This window comes from Polyodon spathula, chromosome 2 (assembly GCF_017654505.1).
Source record: "Polyodon spathula isolate WHYD16114869_AA chromosome 2, ASM1765450v1, whole genome shotgun sequence".
NCBI lineage: Eukaryota > Metazoa > Chordata > Actinopteri > Acipenseriformes > Polyodontidae > Polyodon > Polyodon spathula.
The window spans coordinates 68008162-68025494 of NC_054535.1; the positions used below are offsets into that span (position 1 = coordinate 68008162).

The following is a 17333-nucleotide window of genomic DNA, read 5'->3' on the forward strand; positions in this document are numbered from 1 at the left end:
GAAAATCAAAAGTTCCTTAAGACTGAGATACACTTAAAGTAGAATGTTAATGCACATTTAATTGTTTGATTTTATTTAAGAATCTTCGGGGTGCCAATAATTGACACCTTTGAGAAAAAAAAAAAAAAAACACTTGTTAAATAAACATTTTTTTGAGCAATTGTATTAGCATAAAATATAGCTCATTAGCTGTGTATTTTATACAGCTTTTTTTGCTCATCTTTATCAAGGGTGCCAATAATTGAGTCTCTCTCTCTCTCACTCGCTGCAGACAACAACATTCAGACAAGTCTTGCCATCAGCACTTTCTGTACACTTAACAAAACAAGGTCTTGGAATTGGAACACTTTATTCTCAGAGAAATAAACTGTACATTGAAAAGATGAAGTGCTTTTTCTAAAGTAGAGTTCATATTTAAAATGGGAACACTATGCAAAACAAATGGACAAAGTATTTATGCATCAAAGGTGGACAGGAAGTTCTGGACAATCTCCTTCAATTTTGCATCAGTCTGTGGAGAGATTGCACTTTCCGTTCTGTTTAAAAACAAAACAAACAAAAAAAACACTTTAGACCATTAAAAGAACCTAAAGTAATACTCACAATTTACTGCTTGTCTGTAAAGAGAAGTTAAAAAGAAATCTCATTCCTTTAGAACGAGAATTTTATACCTGATGGTGGCAAGAAGTTGCTGGTGCTGGCTAAGGATATGTTGCAGGAAAGCACTCTCAAACTTCGTGATCTTACTGGGCTCCAGTTTGTCCAGATAACCTCTAACACCAGCATAGATAACGGCTACTTGTTCCTCAATAGCCATGGGGCCTGGGAAACAAGGCAATATTAATTACAGCAGTTTGAACCAGGAGTTAAACTTCTACAATGTACATTAAATTGGTCATTCATAGATACCTGCTGTACAATGGAACCAATATTAAAGTCAAGTCTTAACTTAACAATGCTTAGCAGATATCCAGACAAAGAATACAAATATTCTACTGCAACAAATGTCAGATACTTACAGTACTGTCCCTGCTTCAGCAGCTCAGTCAGACGCACACCACGGTTCAGCAGCTGCTGAGTGGTAGCATCCAAATCAGAACCAAACTGGGCAAAGGCAGCCACCTCACGGTACTGGGCCAGCTCTAGCTTCATGGTACCAGCCACCTGAGAACCGAGATTGAAGAAACAAATCAAAGCACTGTTCACGCAGAATCCTCCACATTAGGTAGAAAAAGGCCCCAAAAAAGTGACAAACCTGTTTCATCGCTTTGGTCTGGGCAGCAGATCCTACACGGGACACAGACAGACCGACATTGATGGCAGGGCGGATACCTTTGTAGAACAATTCTGTTTCCAAAAAGATCTGCACAAACACATGGAAGTACAGAAATTAATACCTCCTCTGGTCAACTCTAAAAATAGGAGGGGGAAGGAAATAGAAAAAGTTCCTTAACTCAAGGGAAAAAGTGGCTTTTTTGTTCAGTGAAGTCTTCACCAATTACTTTAACTGGTTTTGCAAAATAACATTCGACTGGCCCGGATGTTCAGCTAGGCAGTTTAGGGACAAATGAGTACCAAAACATAATAAAAAAAAAAAAGTGCACTGACCTGTCCATCAGTAATAGAGATGACATTGGTTGGAATGTAGGCAGACACATCACCAGCCTGGGTTTCAATCACAGGCAGGGCAGTGAGAGAGCCACCACCAAATTTGTCATTCATCTTCGCTGCTCTCTCCAGCAGACGGGAGTGCAGGTAGAACACATCACCGGGGTAAGCCTCACGACCAGGGGGACGACGCAGCAGCAGAGACATCTGACGATAAGCAACAGCCTGGAAGACAACCAAAAGACCAGATTACAAACTATTGTATATAACGCCTTTAAAAGCAGCATCTCAAAAGCGCTTTACAAACAAAACAGAAATTAAAGTCATAAAAATGCCTCTATAAAGTACATCCTTTAGCAAGATTTACAAGCATTAAGAGTGGCAGAATCCCTGATCTCCTTAAGAATGGTGTTCCAACATTTTGGCTCATAACAAAAAGCCCTGTCGCCCATATAGTAGGTGAACAGAGGGAACACATAACAATCCAAAGTTGAGCAAAGGTTGCATGAAGGTGTGTAGACTGATGAGAAGATAAATACTGTGGAGCCAAACCATGTAAAGCCTTAAAAGCAAGTAAAGTTTTAAAATCAACACAAAACTTGACGCAAACTGAGCAGGGACAGGGGCCTATTTCACGAATGTGGTTTAAAAAAATTATCCTGATAACTTCCAGGTTTAGATTTGAAATTCAGGCTTTTCCTTTCACAAAACAAGAGAATTTAAATGCTTAAAACCAAGGTAACTTATGACGCTTAAATAAACCTGCTTCGGCACAGGATAACTAAGAATAATCCTGAAAAAAAAGTAATGGCAGCACCTTTCCTACCGTGAGTTGTAGATGTTGGCGCTGTTATTGTGAGATGGTCTTTTCGTTGGGAGAGAGTACTCATGCATGTTAAACATACCGAAACATTATGAAGTTGGCCTTTTTGAGCCTTGTGAAAAAATGTGCGCATCTCCTCTGATACGGTTTGCTTTAATTCAAAGCCACACATGAATCAAAGTTTTAATATGTATAGGCCCTACGTTTACGTATAAGCTTATTATACAAAGTTAACTTTTATAGAATAAATTAGCATAGCACTGTGTTTAATTAATACATTTAAAAAAGTCTGAATTACATTTGAGCTTGATCTGCCATGCACTTAACACCTGGCGGATTTGACCTTTATGTAATTTAAAAAAAAAAAAAAGTAACTGTTGTGATCTCTATTTGTAACAAAGTTAACTGTCCAAGTGTGATGAAAACCTCCCCTCTCACAAACACAACTCACAGGTGTTGAAATTAAAAATATATATGACAGATTGCATAGGCCTAGTCAGTAAAAGTTGTTCAGTGCAAGTCAGTCTATGTACGCGTTGGCTGCCTCCCTGGCTTTATTGGCAGTTGCAGTGTTTATTTTTTTCATGAATAAATCTTTTACTTGATCATGCATAGTTATTAAAATGCGTTGCTCAGTGGCAGTGAAGAAAGTCGCTCTCCTTAACGTCTCCATTTTTAGATAACCGTTTAATAGCGTACCATGGTAACACACGACACCACAACAGAATGCGTGTTAACGGTAGGTTCCATGCGCATTGACAGAGTTAACCAAGCTTGAGTTATGTAGATCAAATTAAGCTCGATCTACGTTTGAAGCCAACTTAGCCAGTTAAGTTATATTGAGTGAACTCAGCTAGAGTGAACAGTGCCATGGGAGGATGCTGTGGATGAAGCGTATGAGGGGAAGAAACTTCGGTATGCTCAACTAGCTGCTGAAGCTGAACAGCGAGCATGGAGAATCCGAGTTTACCCAGTGGAGGTGGGTTGTCGGATTTGTGGCACGCTCTATAACCCGGTTTCTCAGATGTTGGGTTCAGTGGCCAAGAGTTGAGTCGCACAGTGAAGAACTTCTGAAGCAGCAGAAAAGGCACAGCTACTGGCTGTGGTTGAGACAAAGATTCTGGATGGGGATCTCAAGCACAATAGAAAGAAATCAATATCAATGTACGGGTAAATAAGCAGGGCTGGGCAGAGTAGGGGGATGAAGGGGGGGGGGGGGGGGGGGTGATGCTGGGACGCCAGAATCACCGTTGAGCCCTCTTGAGGCGTTGTGGGCTAGTCGACGAAACAGAGGACGAAAGGTGACCACTTGAAGACCCCAGAGATGAACCCTACTTTGCTCAATCCAGACGGTTGTCATGCTGATATGCTGGGGAGGCCGCACTGGGTTGATCCCTGGAGCCAGCATTACACTTCAGCAATCAACACCAGAAATGATCCCCTGCACATGACTGTCAAGATACGAGCTGCCGAGTTCTGAACAAATTTTAGATCTAAACTCAAGCATAGTACCAGACAAGTTTACAGCATTGGTTTCACATAACTGGTGGGTAGTGCCTAGTAACATAACCTCTGTTCTGTCACCGTTCTGTCAACACATTTCCTGCCAATAGGTTTAACAGCAACAGATGACCATGTCAATTAAATATAAAAAGTTCAGCTTTCAAAATTTGGCTAATTAGATGTCAACAGCATGACTGATATCCAAGTGCATATTATTAATTATGCAAAAAAACCAGCTGGCTATAAGAATATGTAACATTAAAAGCACATTAGGAAAAGAGCCCATTATAAAACATACCATATTCATATAGTATCTTTACCCCCCCTCCCTTCAGTAAATCTTTAATCTTTTCATATGCAAAAGTTAAGCAATTAACTTCTGTCTATTGTCCACTAGGGCATAATGAAAGCCAACTAGAACAAGTCCAAAAGAATGACTTGCTAAACTGTGGCCAGATTGTGTTACTAAATAAACAGCACCCTGACTCCCACCCATACAAAAATAGCCTTACTAGATGGTGTACATGGACCATACAGCAGTCACTTTTGCAAGCAACCTACAGTATTCAGGACAGTTCAGGAGGTCAGTGTGCATGAGACAGAGCGTGAAGGAATCAGAGCTGTAAAGTCTCCCTTCCAACCAGAAAGAGTGCCATGCAAGGTTTGCAGTATGATTCCACCTAGGTAGGCAGAAACCAGAAGGTGACCATATTAGGGCCACTGATCCAGCACAGACAAACACCACTTTCCCTGGGATTGAAGAGCACATTTTCGTGCACGGATGACTGTAGTTTAGGAGTGTTTTTGTTTTGGACTGCAACCTGCAGTATTGCTTCCCTTACACCATAGTGTACGGTTTGGACATTCATTTTGTACACCGCACCACTCACAACCTGTTCACTCTGCATTTACTGACCTGCTTGGACAAATCGTCGTAGATGATGACCGCGTGTTTGCCGTTGTCTCTGAAGTACTCTCCCATAGAGCAGCCTGAGTAGGGGGCAAGATACTGCAGGGGAGCAGCATCAGAGGCTGTTGCAGACACCACAATGGTGTACTTCATCGCATCTGTGAGGGAAGAGTTATTAATGTAATGGCATCTACAGAATCCTGCCCCAAACATTCATGCAAATTAAGGCGTGTGTAACGTGTGTGAGAATGTGTAATTGAATTCTAAGTTGTCAAAGATAGATCTGACAAGTCATCAATATTTACCAGCATCAGTGAGCCTCTTGACCAGCTGAGCAACAGTGGATCTTTTCTGCCCAATAGCAACATAGATACAGTACAGCTTCTTTTTCTCATCAGTTCCATCATTGAACCTCTTCTGGTTGATGATGGTGTCAATAGCAATGGCAGTTTTGCTGTAAAATGCAGCAAAACCTTAAATTACTGTTCAGTTTAAAATAACTATTTTAAGAAATGTACTCCCAATTACTAGTCAAAATTAAAGCCAAGGACACTAGTGCATTTTCAAACAAAATCATGCATGCCTTACCCAGTTTGTCTGTCCCCAATGATCAGCTCTCTCTGTCCACGACCGATAGGTACCAGACTGTCAACAGCCTTCATACCAGTCTGCATGGGCTCACGCACAGAGATTCGGGGGATAATACCTGGAGCCTTCAAGCCAACTCTTCTACGCTCCTTAGAACCAAGGGGACCCTGGGAGGGAACATGAGAAATATTTATATTAAAAAAAAAGTTATAAGAAACATCCAATATGTTGAAGACCTACAACTCTTGGGCCACAATTGCAACAAATAATTCTTTACCTTTCCATCAATGGCGTTACCCAGAGCATCTACAACACGACCCAGCAGCTCCTCTCCAACCGGCACATCAACAATAGCACCAGTTCTCTTCACAATGTCTCCCTCTTTGATCAGTTTATCATTACCAAACACTACCACACCAACGTTATCAGGCTCCAAGTTCAGGGACATCCCCTAGGTGGGAAAGGATTCAAGAAATTTAGGAAAGGCAGGGGTTTTGCAACAATTTTGTACAACTACCTCAAATAAATGTCCAGTTTACATCTACGCAGTTGCCATGATGCTCTTGTACAGATTGTCAATGTAGTCAAATAATGAAACCCCAGAGCCCCCCACTTTGGTATTACCTTGAGGCCAGATGAGAATTCCACCATTTCTTCAGCCTGCACATTCCTGAGACCGTAGACTCTGGCAATACCATCACCAATTGAGAGCACACGGCCAGTCTCCTCAAGTTCAGCAGTGGTTTCAGCACCCAGAATACGCTCCTCCAGGATAGAGGAGACCTCAGCAGTACCTGGGAGAGCACAGCAATTTGTTTAGTGAATGCTAAGTGGTTCTCAAGTTTTGAAAATGGCATTACAAAAATAACTTTCCACTGTCAATTCATTTTCTTCCACTGGCACACAGGTGAGCCAACCCTTTGCCTTTGTATTAAAACAAATTGAAGCAGAAGGGAGCATTCATTACTGTTAATGAATGCAATGTGCTTGTACATGTTACATTGACTGTACAGTATACAAATAGCAAAAATCAATTAAACACCCAGTGTATTTTCACTTTAGCCTACTGTACACAACGGTAACACAATAAATTCCTACTATACACTATTCTGTAGAATTCAGAAATAAACTTGTTAGAACTAAAGAAATGTATACAACTCTTTACCAGACTACTTAATAGTACACAAATCAAAAGCCCATGTTGCCGCATTAAACTATGACACCACAGTGCCTTACATACAGCATACAAGAAATAACTTAATTGAATAGTTTACAGCTTACGTGTGGCTGCAAGAACATATAGCCTACCTGTTACTTTCTAAATTAATCCACAATTGTTTTCTGTTAGGATAACCTTAGTGCAGCATATTTTGCATATTGGGTACCTCCATTCCATCCCACCCCCCAAAATACCAAAATAGATACTGAAGCTTTAACATTTTTGTTAAGCCATTTTGAAAAAGCACCTCACAACCATGGGTCACCATTAGGGCAGAAGTGGCAGCTACTCACACTAAGACATACTAATTCAATATTACTAGAACAAATGTAATAGCTGGAATTAAAATATAGCAAATTCAGCCGTCACTAAATAGCCAATAAATACAATCACACATTCCTATTAACGCTGTAATTAATAATGCAATTTTTTTTTTACTGTGACTTCTGTTCAATATTACCGAGTTATCAAATAGTTCCAACCCTAACTGGCACAACACCATAAATCTCAAATTTAACAGTGGTTTCCTTAAGTAACAAAAGTCTAACTGCAGCTTGACAAATTGAGTAAATTAGGGAAAAGCAGCAGCAACTTTTCATTTGTTGCTTTGTATTTGAAATAAATAAATCTGCAAATCCTGACCTGCATAAAAAGAACAAGACAACCTCCAACACAAGTAAATAGTGTGTGTGTTTCAGGTTTATAGAACAGACACCTTAAATTATGTCTGCAGCACGCTTGGTTAACCTTCCTGTACTGACCTGTCTTCTGCAGCCATGGCCTGGAGGTGTGCAGGTTCTTGACACCTACACAAGTAGCAGCAAGGGCATTTCTGGAAACCTGTGAAGAGTAGCACATGCTTATTGCATTAACAGTATAAAACCGCATCAAAACGGTTAATTATATAACAAGTTATATACATGTATAGTGCACAAAGGAACTGGTGTATCACAGCAGATGTACAGCAATTGTACCCTCAAATCACTCAATACTCTGACATCCCAGTAAACCTAACTCAAAAGCAGTCATGGACTTCCAGTACATTACAAAAGGCCCAGTAGAACTGTATGAACTCTTGACCTTCAAGGAATATAAAGCAGTGACCCGCTTACTGGTGAGAGAAAGGAAAGCGTGCCATTGTCAATACAAGTGCAAAAACAGAAAACAGTGGGCAGCACCTTGGAGTCAAACCAACAATAAATGAAAAGCAAGCACTGGTTTATTTGCCTCAAACGCATGTTCCACAATATGCATAAAAAATGTTCGATTATTTTAAATGTGAATTTGACTCAAGATATTCTACGTATATGATTAAACACCTGGTAGAAATAAAAATCATGGTTAGACGACTGGAACAACACGTTGCCGACAGTTAAACGCGAAGGAGTTTGACCATTAACGGAAAATTTGACAACAAACGAAAACATAACAATAAAATCCCAGACTCCAGAAAATTCTAAAACAAAAAGTATGGTACAATTCTATACTGACGTCTCCAAACCGTATTGTCTAGATTCGATTCCATTCGTTAAATTCAAAACCAACGACAACATTGCACTTACAAAAGTCTTTTGTTATTTAATACATCTAGCACATTTCTAACCACAAATGATCAGGTGTAAGCGCTACAGACCTCAGCAATTTAACGTGAACGATACTGAAGTAGTGCCATCGACAGGCCCTGACCTTCATGTTCATGACATTCAGTCCTACTGCAGCCCGGTGTATGGCACAAAATGGCAAGCCATCCATCTGAACACATCAGAGCATAAAAACCGGATACTACATATAAAAATCCTACTATTACAAATAACAATAACGACGACTTGCAATGCATGTTACTTGCAGACTCAAAGGTCCGCATCACATCAGGCCCCAAGAGCAAGATGGCGGAATTCATAGATGTCCTCTCCATTCACTGACATTCACAAATACTCAAAAAAAATAAAGCAATTTCACAAACAATAGATAAATAAATGAAAACAAAGTAACGCTTACAAATCCTGCATGCCTGGGCAGGGAACGGGCAAGTGCAGCTGCAACACGGACTGACAGCATTATGTATAGATTTGATCAGTACTCCTCTCTTCCTCCACTGGCCGGTTCAACTCTCAGTGCGGAGTGAAGAAGATGGAAGCACGGCGCAGCTTCTGTATCAAAAGTTCACTGCTGACCCGGAAACTGTTCTCACACAAATTTTATTGTAAATAATATGAAATCGTAAATAAGGGTTATCAAACACTACCACTGCTAGTATGCTACTGTATCTACACATTAGCCTTACTTTTTTTTTTTTCAATAATAATGTTCTCTTTAATAATACTACACACAACTGCATCCGTTTGAAACCGAGGCTGTACTATACTGGCTTTCACAGTCCTGGATCGAGGGTGTCACCTTGCTTACATTTAGCAGGTCAGTCTGCAGAGCGGTTGACTGTCCTATGTGAGGATGCAGTCAGTATTACACAGTGTAAACAGAATCATCTCCAAGACTGATAAGCTACACCGTTGTGAAAATGGCATTGTTTTCACAAGGCAGGCTAAACATCCTTTCTGTTCTTGATACATGAGTCATGGCTGCTTTATGGTATGTTGCATTAAGGAGTGTTTAAAATGGATGGGACCTGTGTTTGGTAATAATTACGCAAAGATGTAGTTTTTGTAGTCATATTACAATTTACAGTGGGCGCGTTCACGATGCTTTCTCGCCGCCTGCATAGCAGACGGGGTCTGCGCATGACGTCACCGGTCTACGCAGACGGCACTCGAACAGCTTTGAGAGGTTTCCCAGCACAGCCAAATGAGCAAACATAGAGACGAACTTGACCCCAAGACCATCTTTTAAATCTGTTTAAGCAATTAAGTTATGTACATCCGTTTTATGTAGAGGATATTCCATGGCAAAATTATAAATACATAAATACATACATGGATAAATAAATAAATGTTGAAATAAATACATAAATGAATAAATACACAGATAAATAAATACATAAATGTTGAAATAAATACATGGACATCTATTTATTTATTTATTTTAAATTTTGGCATGAAATATCGTCCATTGTTTTACTAATCTCTTGAAAATTAAACGCAAAAGCATAATTGTACCGGTATTTGTCATTCACAATACAATATTTATACAAGCTCTTTTTCTGTGTTATTCACACCCCTATTCTAGGTGGCGTTACCACGATCACTAATCACGGTCACAACCACTAATTCTGCATGTGGTTCTCTACGCCCCTCTTGCACTGGTGGGGCTCCTACATTGTTTTGAAGACGGGTCTGCTCCAGCGCAGCACGTTTTAGAATCTTTAAACCCTGAGCCACAGGATGCGTTATCAGATGCGGCTGCGGTCACGCAGGTTGCTGAATTTGTACAGGGTATGCGCGCAGACCAGTGTCATTCGACGTTGGACCTGCGCAGACCCTCAAATGAGCGACATGAACGCATCAAGTACTGCCTAACTATTTAATGTGTTGAGTTACATCACTCTCATAAACGCTATGAATTGTGATAGTAAGGAAATCAAAACATGGCGGGAATATGCCGGGGAGCATTGTGACTGAATATAAACGTAGTAAACGCACCAATTTCAACAAACCATCATGAGTGAGAAGACCGTAAAGGAAACTGTGCACACACTATATATGTGTGTGCGTTTCTGCTAATGCATGTCTTCCCATCGTTGCCAGTCTCACTTTCTAGATCTGAATGTGTGGGGACGCAAGTTTCATTAACAAAAAATCCGGTTAAATATTGCGCAACTATATCTCTTTTTTTCTTGCTGCATAAATATTTAGTTTGATTTTAATAGCTAGATTTTGGACGCAGTTCTATTTCTATTGCAAACTGCCAACTGTTAGTACTCGGGTTGCGTTGTTAAGCACAGTTGACTGTATTTGAGCAGTAGGGGTGGGCATTAGATGCCTTTGCACATAGCCAATTCACTGTATAGGTTGTTTGCTGGCTCTAAAATATAACAATTAAATTTTAGGTGACACTGACGCAGAGAGTAATGAAGCTAGATGTAGAGATGAGGTTCTGCTGCAGAATGTGATACAGAAGGTAGATGAAGCACAATTTGACATTTCCCACATTATAAAAAATAAACATGTTTTGAGGGTTGTGTATGATCAAAGTACACCTCGCAAGGAGTTTCTTCCTCTGTTAAATATTTTTAATAAGTTTAGGGAACCGTCTAGTGAGAGGTTCAGAATTTTTATCTGTCTTCCTGAGGTGGCTGAGCATGATAATAACTAGCTCTTTACTGCCATCTGCAGGTACGTGCTAATATCATTATTAGTTAAGCCCTTTCACACTGGCATAACGTTCATATGACCACCCTTCATGTTCAGGCTTTCAGGATAGTGTGCTTGTTACGGGCGCTTTCATCCAAGCTTCTGTGGATTGAATCGTCGGCCCAGATGTTGATTAGAGCAAATGTTGTAGTGCACGGGTGTAGAGGTGATGCATTACTTAGAAACAACTGTCCAACAACAGTTCAATGGTAAATAACAAAGCTTTATTAAGGGCTTTTAAGTAATAACACTGACTATACACAACAATGTGTATAGTCAGAAAAACCACGGGGTTCAGTCCCGAAATGATAATAACAATAAACTCACACTTTATGACACCTACTTGATCACCATTCCAATAGTGTGTGCTCAGGGTGCAGGTGATGTTGTCAATACATCAAATAGTGCTAACAGTGGTGCAGTGCAGTCCGGGTTTTATGCTGGCTGAACAGAAACAGCTACCAGGTATTTAGCCATAAACAGTGACAAATAACAACAGTTAATGAGACAGACAATACAACACGTGACACGGTTTCATTTCACTCCTCACGGTCATTTCGTAACCATAACGAACAGATCGCTCGGCAACACACCCTGATATACCTTCAGTCACGCCCCCTTTGGTAGGGAATGCAATCACGTCTACTCCAATCCATGTCTGACACATCGTCTATTGCTGTAAGGCGCTGACTTCTAGCATTGTGGCTTCGCCCTCTTTTTGGATGGCCGAATTCCGACTGACCCTGGAATGAACTGTGAAATCATCCAGTCCGGGGCACACTGTTCTTGTTATACCGTGCCCTCACAGGTCGGGTGGGACATTGCTGACTCTGATTCATTCGCTGTCTGTCACAATAGCTCCACGCCATCCCTGAAACAATCTGGCTCATGGTGTGTCTCAATCAACAGAAATATGGCAAAACAGAAATGTCTTTGGAAATTCCTTGTGGAAGTGAAACCTTCTTGCAGCAGTGGCTGTTTGTCACTTTGCTCACTTAAGTCCCATCAGGCATTTTGTCTTGCTCAAACCGCGTCGACCCACATCCTGACATACGGCTACATTTACCATATAAGGCTATACAGGGGTATTGTAAATGCAAATTTCCAGGTACGAACAATTTTGGTGACATTAAAATCTTAACCCATTAAGTACAAAAACATTTCTTTAAAAAAAAAAAATAATAATAAAAATTAAAACAGAACACAAACTGTATTTTTATGTTATTTGATACATTCCAAATCAATATTTCTTCACAAAAAAAATGAAATCCTTTTGTTTTGGCAACAAACTGCTGTATCCTATTTTTAGAACAGTCAAGACCACCAATGTTTTGTTTAAATGACAGACCCCAATGTTTTGTCTGTTTTTCAAAGGGACTTGCGCAAAACTGAAGAAAACCAGATGGTTGAGAAAGCCAGAGCTGCAAAATATGGATTTTTTAAATCTGAAGACTTAAAATTCAGAATAAAGACTGCAGAGGTCAGTAAAATAAATAAATGAATACGTTGTGGGTGCAGAACTGTCTTTTCTGTTGTGGCCTACAGCCATTAGACTCTTTGTAGAAATGAAGGATCCTTGTCAGTATGTGAATGGTAGTCATACCAGGGAAAGGTCTGTGCCTTAGAGAAGTCATCAGGGTAGGAAGACTGGGTGACAGAGACGCTGTAATTGAGGTTTTTCATGTGACATGATCACACCACGGCGTGGCTATACTGGCAAAAAGCATTGGCGGGCAATGACAATTTAACTAAGCGTGGTTGGTAAACTTTAGATTTTTACAATGGCAGAAGTGTGTTGTACTGTTGGGTGCACCAAGAGAAGAACAGAATAACTTTGCCCTCCTGTTTGCTGAGCCAGAAAATCTACAGATTTCAGCTACGCTTTGTAGAACAAAAGTTTTTTGTTTTTTTTAATACCCTTACAAAGTAGTCTGTACCAAAAATGTTATATACTATTTCACGAAAGATGTTAAACGTTTAATACAAACAGCGCAGAAATACTGTCTGTATTTCATATTAGTACTGTATTTTTAAACAGACTATTGAAAATTGATATTTGATATTTTCTTAATTGGTAACATGTTTAAAGTTTTCTTAAAAGAAAAAAAAAGTTTCTTGCTGTCTTTTAGGGTAGTAAAAAGCACAGGGGGTGCACAGTAAAGGGGTCACAAATTCCAGGTATATGGCACTTAGGATTCTGTCTTTCTAATTCCTGTGACTGGAGGTGAGAAGTGAGCTTTAGTGGTTGCAAATACATTACATGTTGGTGCAGAAGATACTATTTTTGCATTAGCCGCCATGGTTATTTTGACCTCCGGTATGCCGGTGTAGCTTGCTGGGGTTGCGTGACTGCAACACCTCAGTAGCCCCTCTGTGTTACTACCACTTGTTTTCATCATGGCTTGCATTGTTGTGATGACATAATGCAAAGAGCAATGCATCACATCCACAGAAATTGAAAGTGTTCCTTTGTGGTTTTGTAATCCCAAGCCAATGTGAAATTCAGCTGTGATCACATTGAGCTTTTTTGGTTAGGTTTTAAAGTATAGTTCTGGCCAACCATACCAATTTATTCCCTATGGTCTACTATTGCTGTCTGCAAAGTTTATTGCTCTCTGGTTTATAGTTTTAAGAGCTTTATTAATTTATAAATCGGACAGCTAATCCGTTTACTGGTAAACATAATACACAGGACACTATACCTTTCTAAAGGTTTGCTCCCACAGGCGTCACACAGGCCTCGCAGAGAGGCAGACAATTCTTCTCCAAACATTTTACCCTGCTTTTTAGGCAGGTGTCCCTCATTCCATTAGTCAGGTGTTTCCCCTCCTGGTTCTTTTCAACCGCAAGGTATTCTGGGGGATGTAGTCCTGTTGCCCATTTAGTTTTCATTATTTCCTCCCCCTGCTCTGCCACAATATTCATATTTAATGTGTCAGGTCGAAAGGATACAGTTCTGACCGCCACCTGCCACTGAAATGGGACCCGGTCTGCTACAGGAATCGTCAGTCACTCTACAGAACAGTGCTGCTTAAATACTCTTGAGTAGAACTTGCTTGAATTTCTAGTAGACTATAACCCATTCTATTAACAATGGCTTGGTGTACATGCAAAAATAAAAACAAGTCTCACCTTTTTGTCATGCTATTTTGGTAGGACCTTTTGGGCAATTTGGGTTTACATGTAGATTTCTCATAGGCAGACAAATGCTCCTTCAAATTTCAAATGACCTTATTTGGCCTTGCATGACTACTGATATTGCACATCTTTCTTAAGTTTTCAAGAAGATTTTAGGTTGTGTTGAAGAACCAAAAGTGCAGCCTGCCTTATTTGGCCACCAAAAATATAAAATAAAAAAGCAAGGGGAAACAAAACAAAATGCAAGAAAAAGCATTACACAAATATCAGTGTTCCATAGAGAGCACTTTTAATAAAGGTAACAATCCTATAGCGGCTGTCCTGCATAGTAATAGAATCTAAAACAAAAATAAGCTACGTACTTGGCTTCCTGTACTTCTGCTTGGATTCGTTCTGAATCTTGTTACAGGTACCCGAGAATACTGTGGCTATTGACAAGTGATTGCTTAACATGCTGTCATAGTCAGAAATCAGAGAAAGCAATTAAACATAATTGCCTCTGTTGAGGAATTGGTGCCTTCATTGTGCCCTCTGAATGCCAGTTTTGTTTGCCAAGATAAACAACAGAATCAACCAAGAGTTTAAGAACCTCACAATGTTTTCTTACTTGCTTGTTGTGATGTATCCTAAGTGTTACACTTACAGTAACTTTGGGAATGCTCATGTTTTTATGCTGACTTCGATAGACATTCTAGATTGCTGTAGCCAGTGCTGTTCCATATCGCCTTTTCTCTACTGAATAAAAGACAGTTCCACCAGTAACCTTTTTTTAATTGACAGCTACAGATAAGCCATGGATACCTTTTATAATGTGAATGTTGGCAGTGGCGAGTCCCTTCCTGTGTCAGTTCGGGTATTTGTGGTGTATACCTCAGACCTCTCCCGGACATCTCCCGGGACAGATTTTCTTCCATATTTGCTCAAAACTCTACTGTAACCCCCTTCTGTCAGCAAATCTTTACTGTCTGCAAAATTCATTGCTGGCCCGCCTGTACCTAGCAGGGTTTTCGTCGCTGTCAATCAATCCTTCTGTACTTAAATATTTTAGATATTCTAATTTCTGGGAACGTATAAAGTTGGCAATAGGCTAAGGGTTGATTGTTGCAGCGTGACCCTGCAGCAGAGTGCTTGTGTGGAAACAGCACACCTCCATTGACATTGTTGTGGGCAAATCCTTGTTGCTCTCATTGCTAGAGCAAGTGCTTCTAATTTCTCTCAAAATCTCAAGTTTTGGCGAAAACGATTCCGTAACATTGTCTATATATAAAAAAATGAATCCCAGGTTTGTTTACATCCAGGAACTGTGACTTAAAACACAGTCATTGAAATACAGCCAAACCACACCACCTCCCACATTCACTGAAATACATACTTCCGTGTGAGCTAGGAAGGTAGTTTGGGTGGGTATTGTATACTAAAATAATACTATTGTAGGCTATACAAAACAAAAGTACTGTATTTTAATACGCGTCAAAATGACATGTCTGGCGGATCTAGGTAAAGTGCTTATAAAATTGTTGTTTTTGCAAATCTGCCGTTCAAATGCCGTCAGGAACTTTAATACATCTATTTAGGAAAACTAACACCTGAAATGCACTCTAACAACAGTTTCAATTTTAGGAGTTAATTTTTGTTTTCTGTTTCACTAAACTTACCATCTGTTTCAATAACAAAAAAAAAAAAAAATTATATCCGAATCTCTCCCTCACAATGGTGGACTCGACTTTTACACAAGGTCGACTTCTACTCGAGCAAATAGGGTAACTTTTTTTTGTTCTTGGTAGGTACCCATGATAGATGCTACATAAGGCTAGTTTACTGAAACATCACTTCCATGTTTTCTTACTACTAAGGGACGGAAAAGTCTGAGCTTAAACCAATCTGTCAATCCACTGAAAATGAAAATATCAATAATAAGAATGACAAAAAAAAAAAGAAAAACTTACTATGCTTAACAAACTCTTTTTTTGGTTTATTTATTTAGTTATTTATTGATTTGGTATTTTAGTGAAATAGCTTGCATCACTTGATTTTCAAGGTGTGGTATCTGAAGCATAGCCAACAAAAAAGGAAGACAAGCGTGCCTTCTGCCAGTTCTGTTGTCAATTAAACGCTTGTCTTTCTGTAACTTAAGGATATCATCTTCAAATATTGCTCATCCTTGTTAGACAGCTTCTTGAGTCTTTCAGCCCTGGGTTTCTCAATTACAGATGATGTTTCTCTGTACTTGTTGATTATGCTTCAGATACCACACCTTGAAAATCAAGTGATGCGAGCTGTTTCACTCAATGTTTTTCCTTCTTTATGCAAGTCAAGGTTGTTATAATAGTAGAAAACACTAGTGGAGGTTTTGAGTAAATTGTTGATGCTCATAATGCATCAGAGTAGAAAAATGCAACATGTCTAAGACTTTTGCACAGCAGTGTATATTGTTTTAGTCACGCAGTTTACCAATATTCAAGAATGTCTGCATAGTTGAACGTGCCCCCGGTAACTAAAAAAGAATATTTCATATAAATTCTGGAACTTTTGAAGAACATGTGGGTAATAGATTATACTTCTGGAATCTTCTAAGTTATGATACATAATTACCTACCGAATAAATAAGGACTGAAACAATTTTCCTCTCCCCTCAGAATCAGCTGTCTGCGAGCAGGATGGAGCCCTCCTTATCTCATTAGGTCCTACTGGCTCTTTCAGAGGTCAGGAAACTGCATTACTGTGAACTCTGTGTAGAAACAGAAAGGTTACACGTGCACATTGTTATCGTTGTTATCATCTTTTCAATGATCATCTTTTTTTAATTACCAGAAACTGGCCAAGCTGAAACAAGAGACCAAACCTATGAAAAAGAAGCTGGAATCCTTCCTAGACTTAACTCCAGTAAGAACAGTCACATTGGCTTTTTGCCCGTTTTCAAAACTCAGAATGGAGCAAGTTGCTGCAAACTCGTTTATTTTAGTTAAGTCCTCAGAGGGATATGGGGATATAAGACAGAGATTGGTGGGGCGCTACAATAAGAATAAGAACTTTTAAAATATCCTGGATGTAATATTTGTTTACTACTCATTAGTATGTACAATAAACTACATATTCCAGTAAACATAGTAGTGTACATAGAGTTGCTTCTGAAAGACATAAATGCACACGTCAGACTAATTGAAAAGCACTTGTAACACAGACAGCTGTTAAACTTACACCATGTGTTTTATTATACCAGTAATGAGTACAAAGCTT

General features: G+C 39.5%; 1 protein-coding gene and 1 long non-coding RNA gene across 2 annotated transcripts; one reads left to right on the forward strand and one right to left on the reverse strand.

The window, feature by feature from the left end:
• Window positions 1–332: 332 nt before the first annotated feature.
• LOC121299488 (ATP synthase subunit alpha, mitochondrial-like) lies at window positions 333–8786 on the reverse strand. Its single transcript, XM_041227234.1, has 12 exons — window positions 8650–8786; window positions 7413–7491; window positions 6057–6226; window positions 5710–5883; window positions 5433–5599; window positions 5150–5298; window positions 4851–5002; window positions 1609–1833; window positions 1256–1363; window positions 1020–1164; window positions 672–822; window positions 333–536 (listed from the first exon to the last, which is right to left on the reverse strand). Exons 1-12 carry the CDS (start codon window positions 8707–8709, stop codon window positions 455–457), a joined length of 1662 nt encoding a protein of 553 aa, XP_041083168.1. The 5' UTR covers window positions 8710–8786; the 3' UTR covers window positions 333–454.
• Window positions 8787–8875: 89 nt separating this feature from the next.
• LOC121299496 lies at window positions 8876–16798 on the forward strand. The gene is made up of 3 exons (XR_005947422.1): window positions 8876–9066; window positions 12333–12438; window positions 16733–16798. It is a non-coding gene; the product is annotated as an uncharacterized LOC121299496 (long non-coding RNA).
• Window positions 16799–17333: the final 535 nt, after the last annotated feature.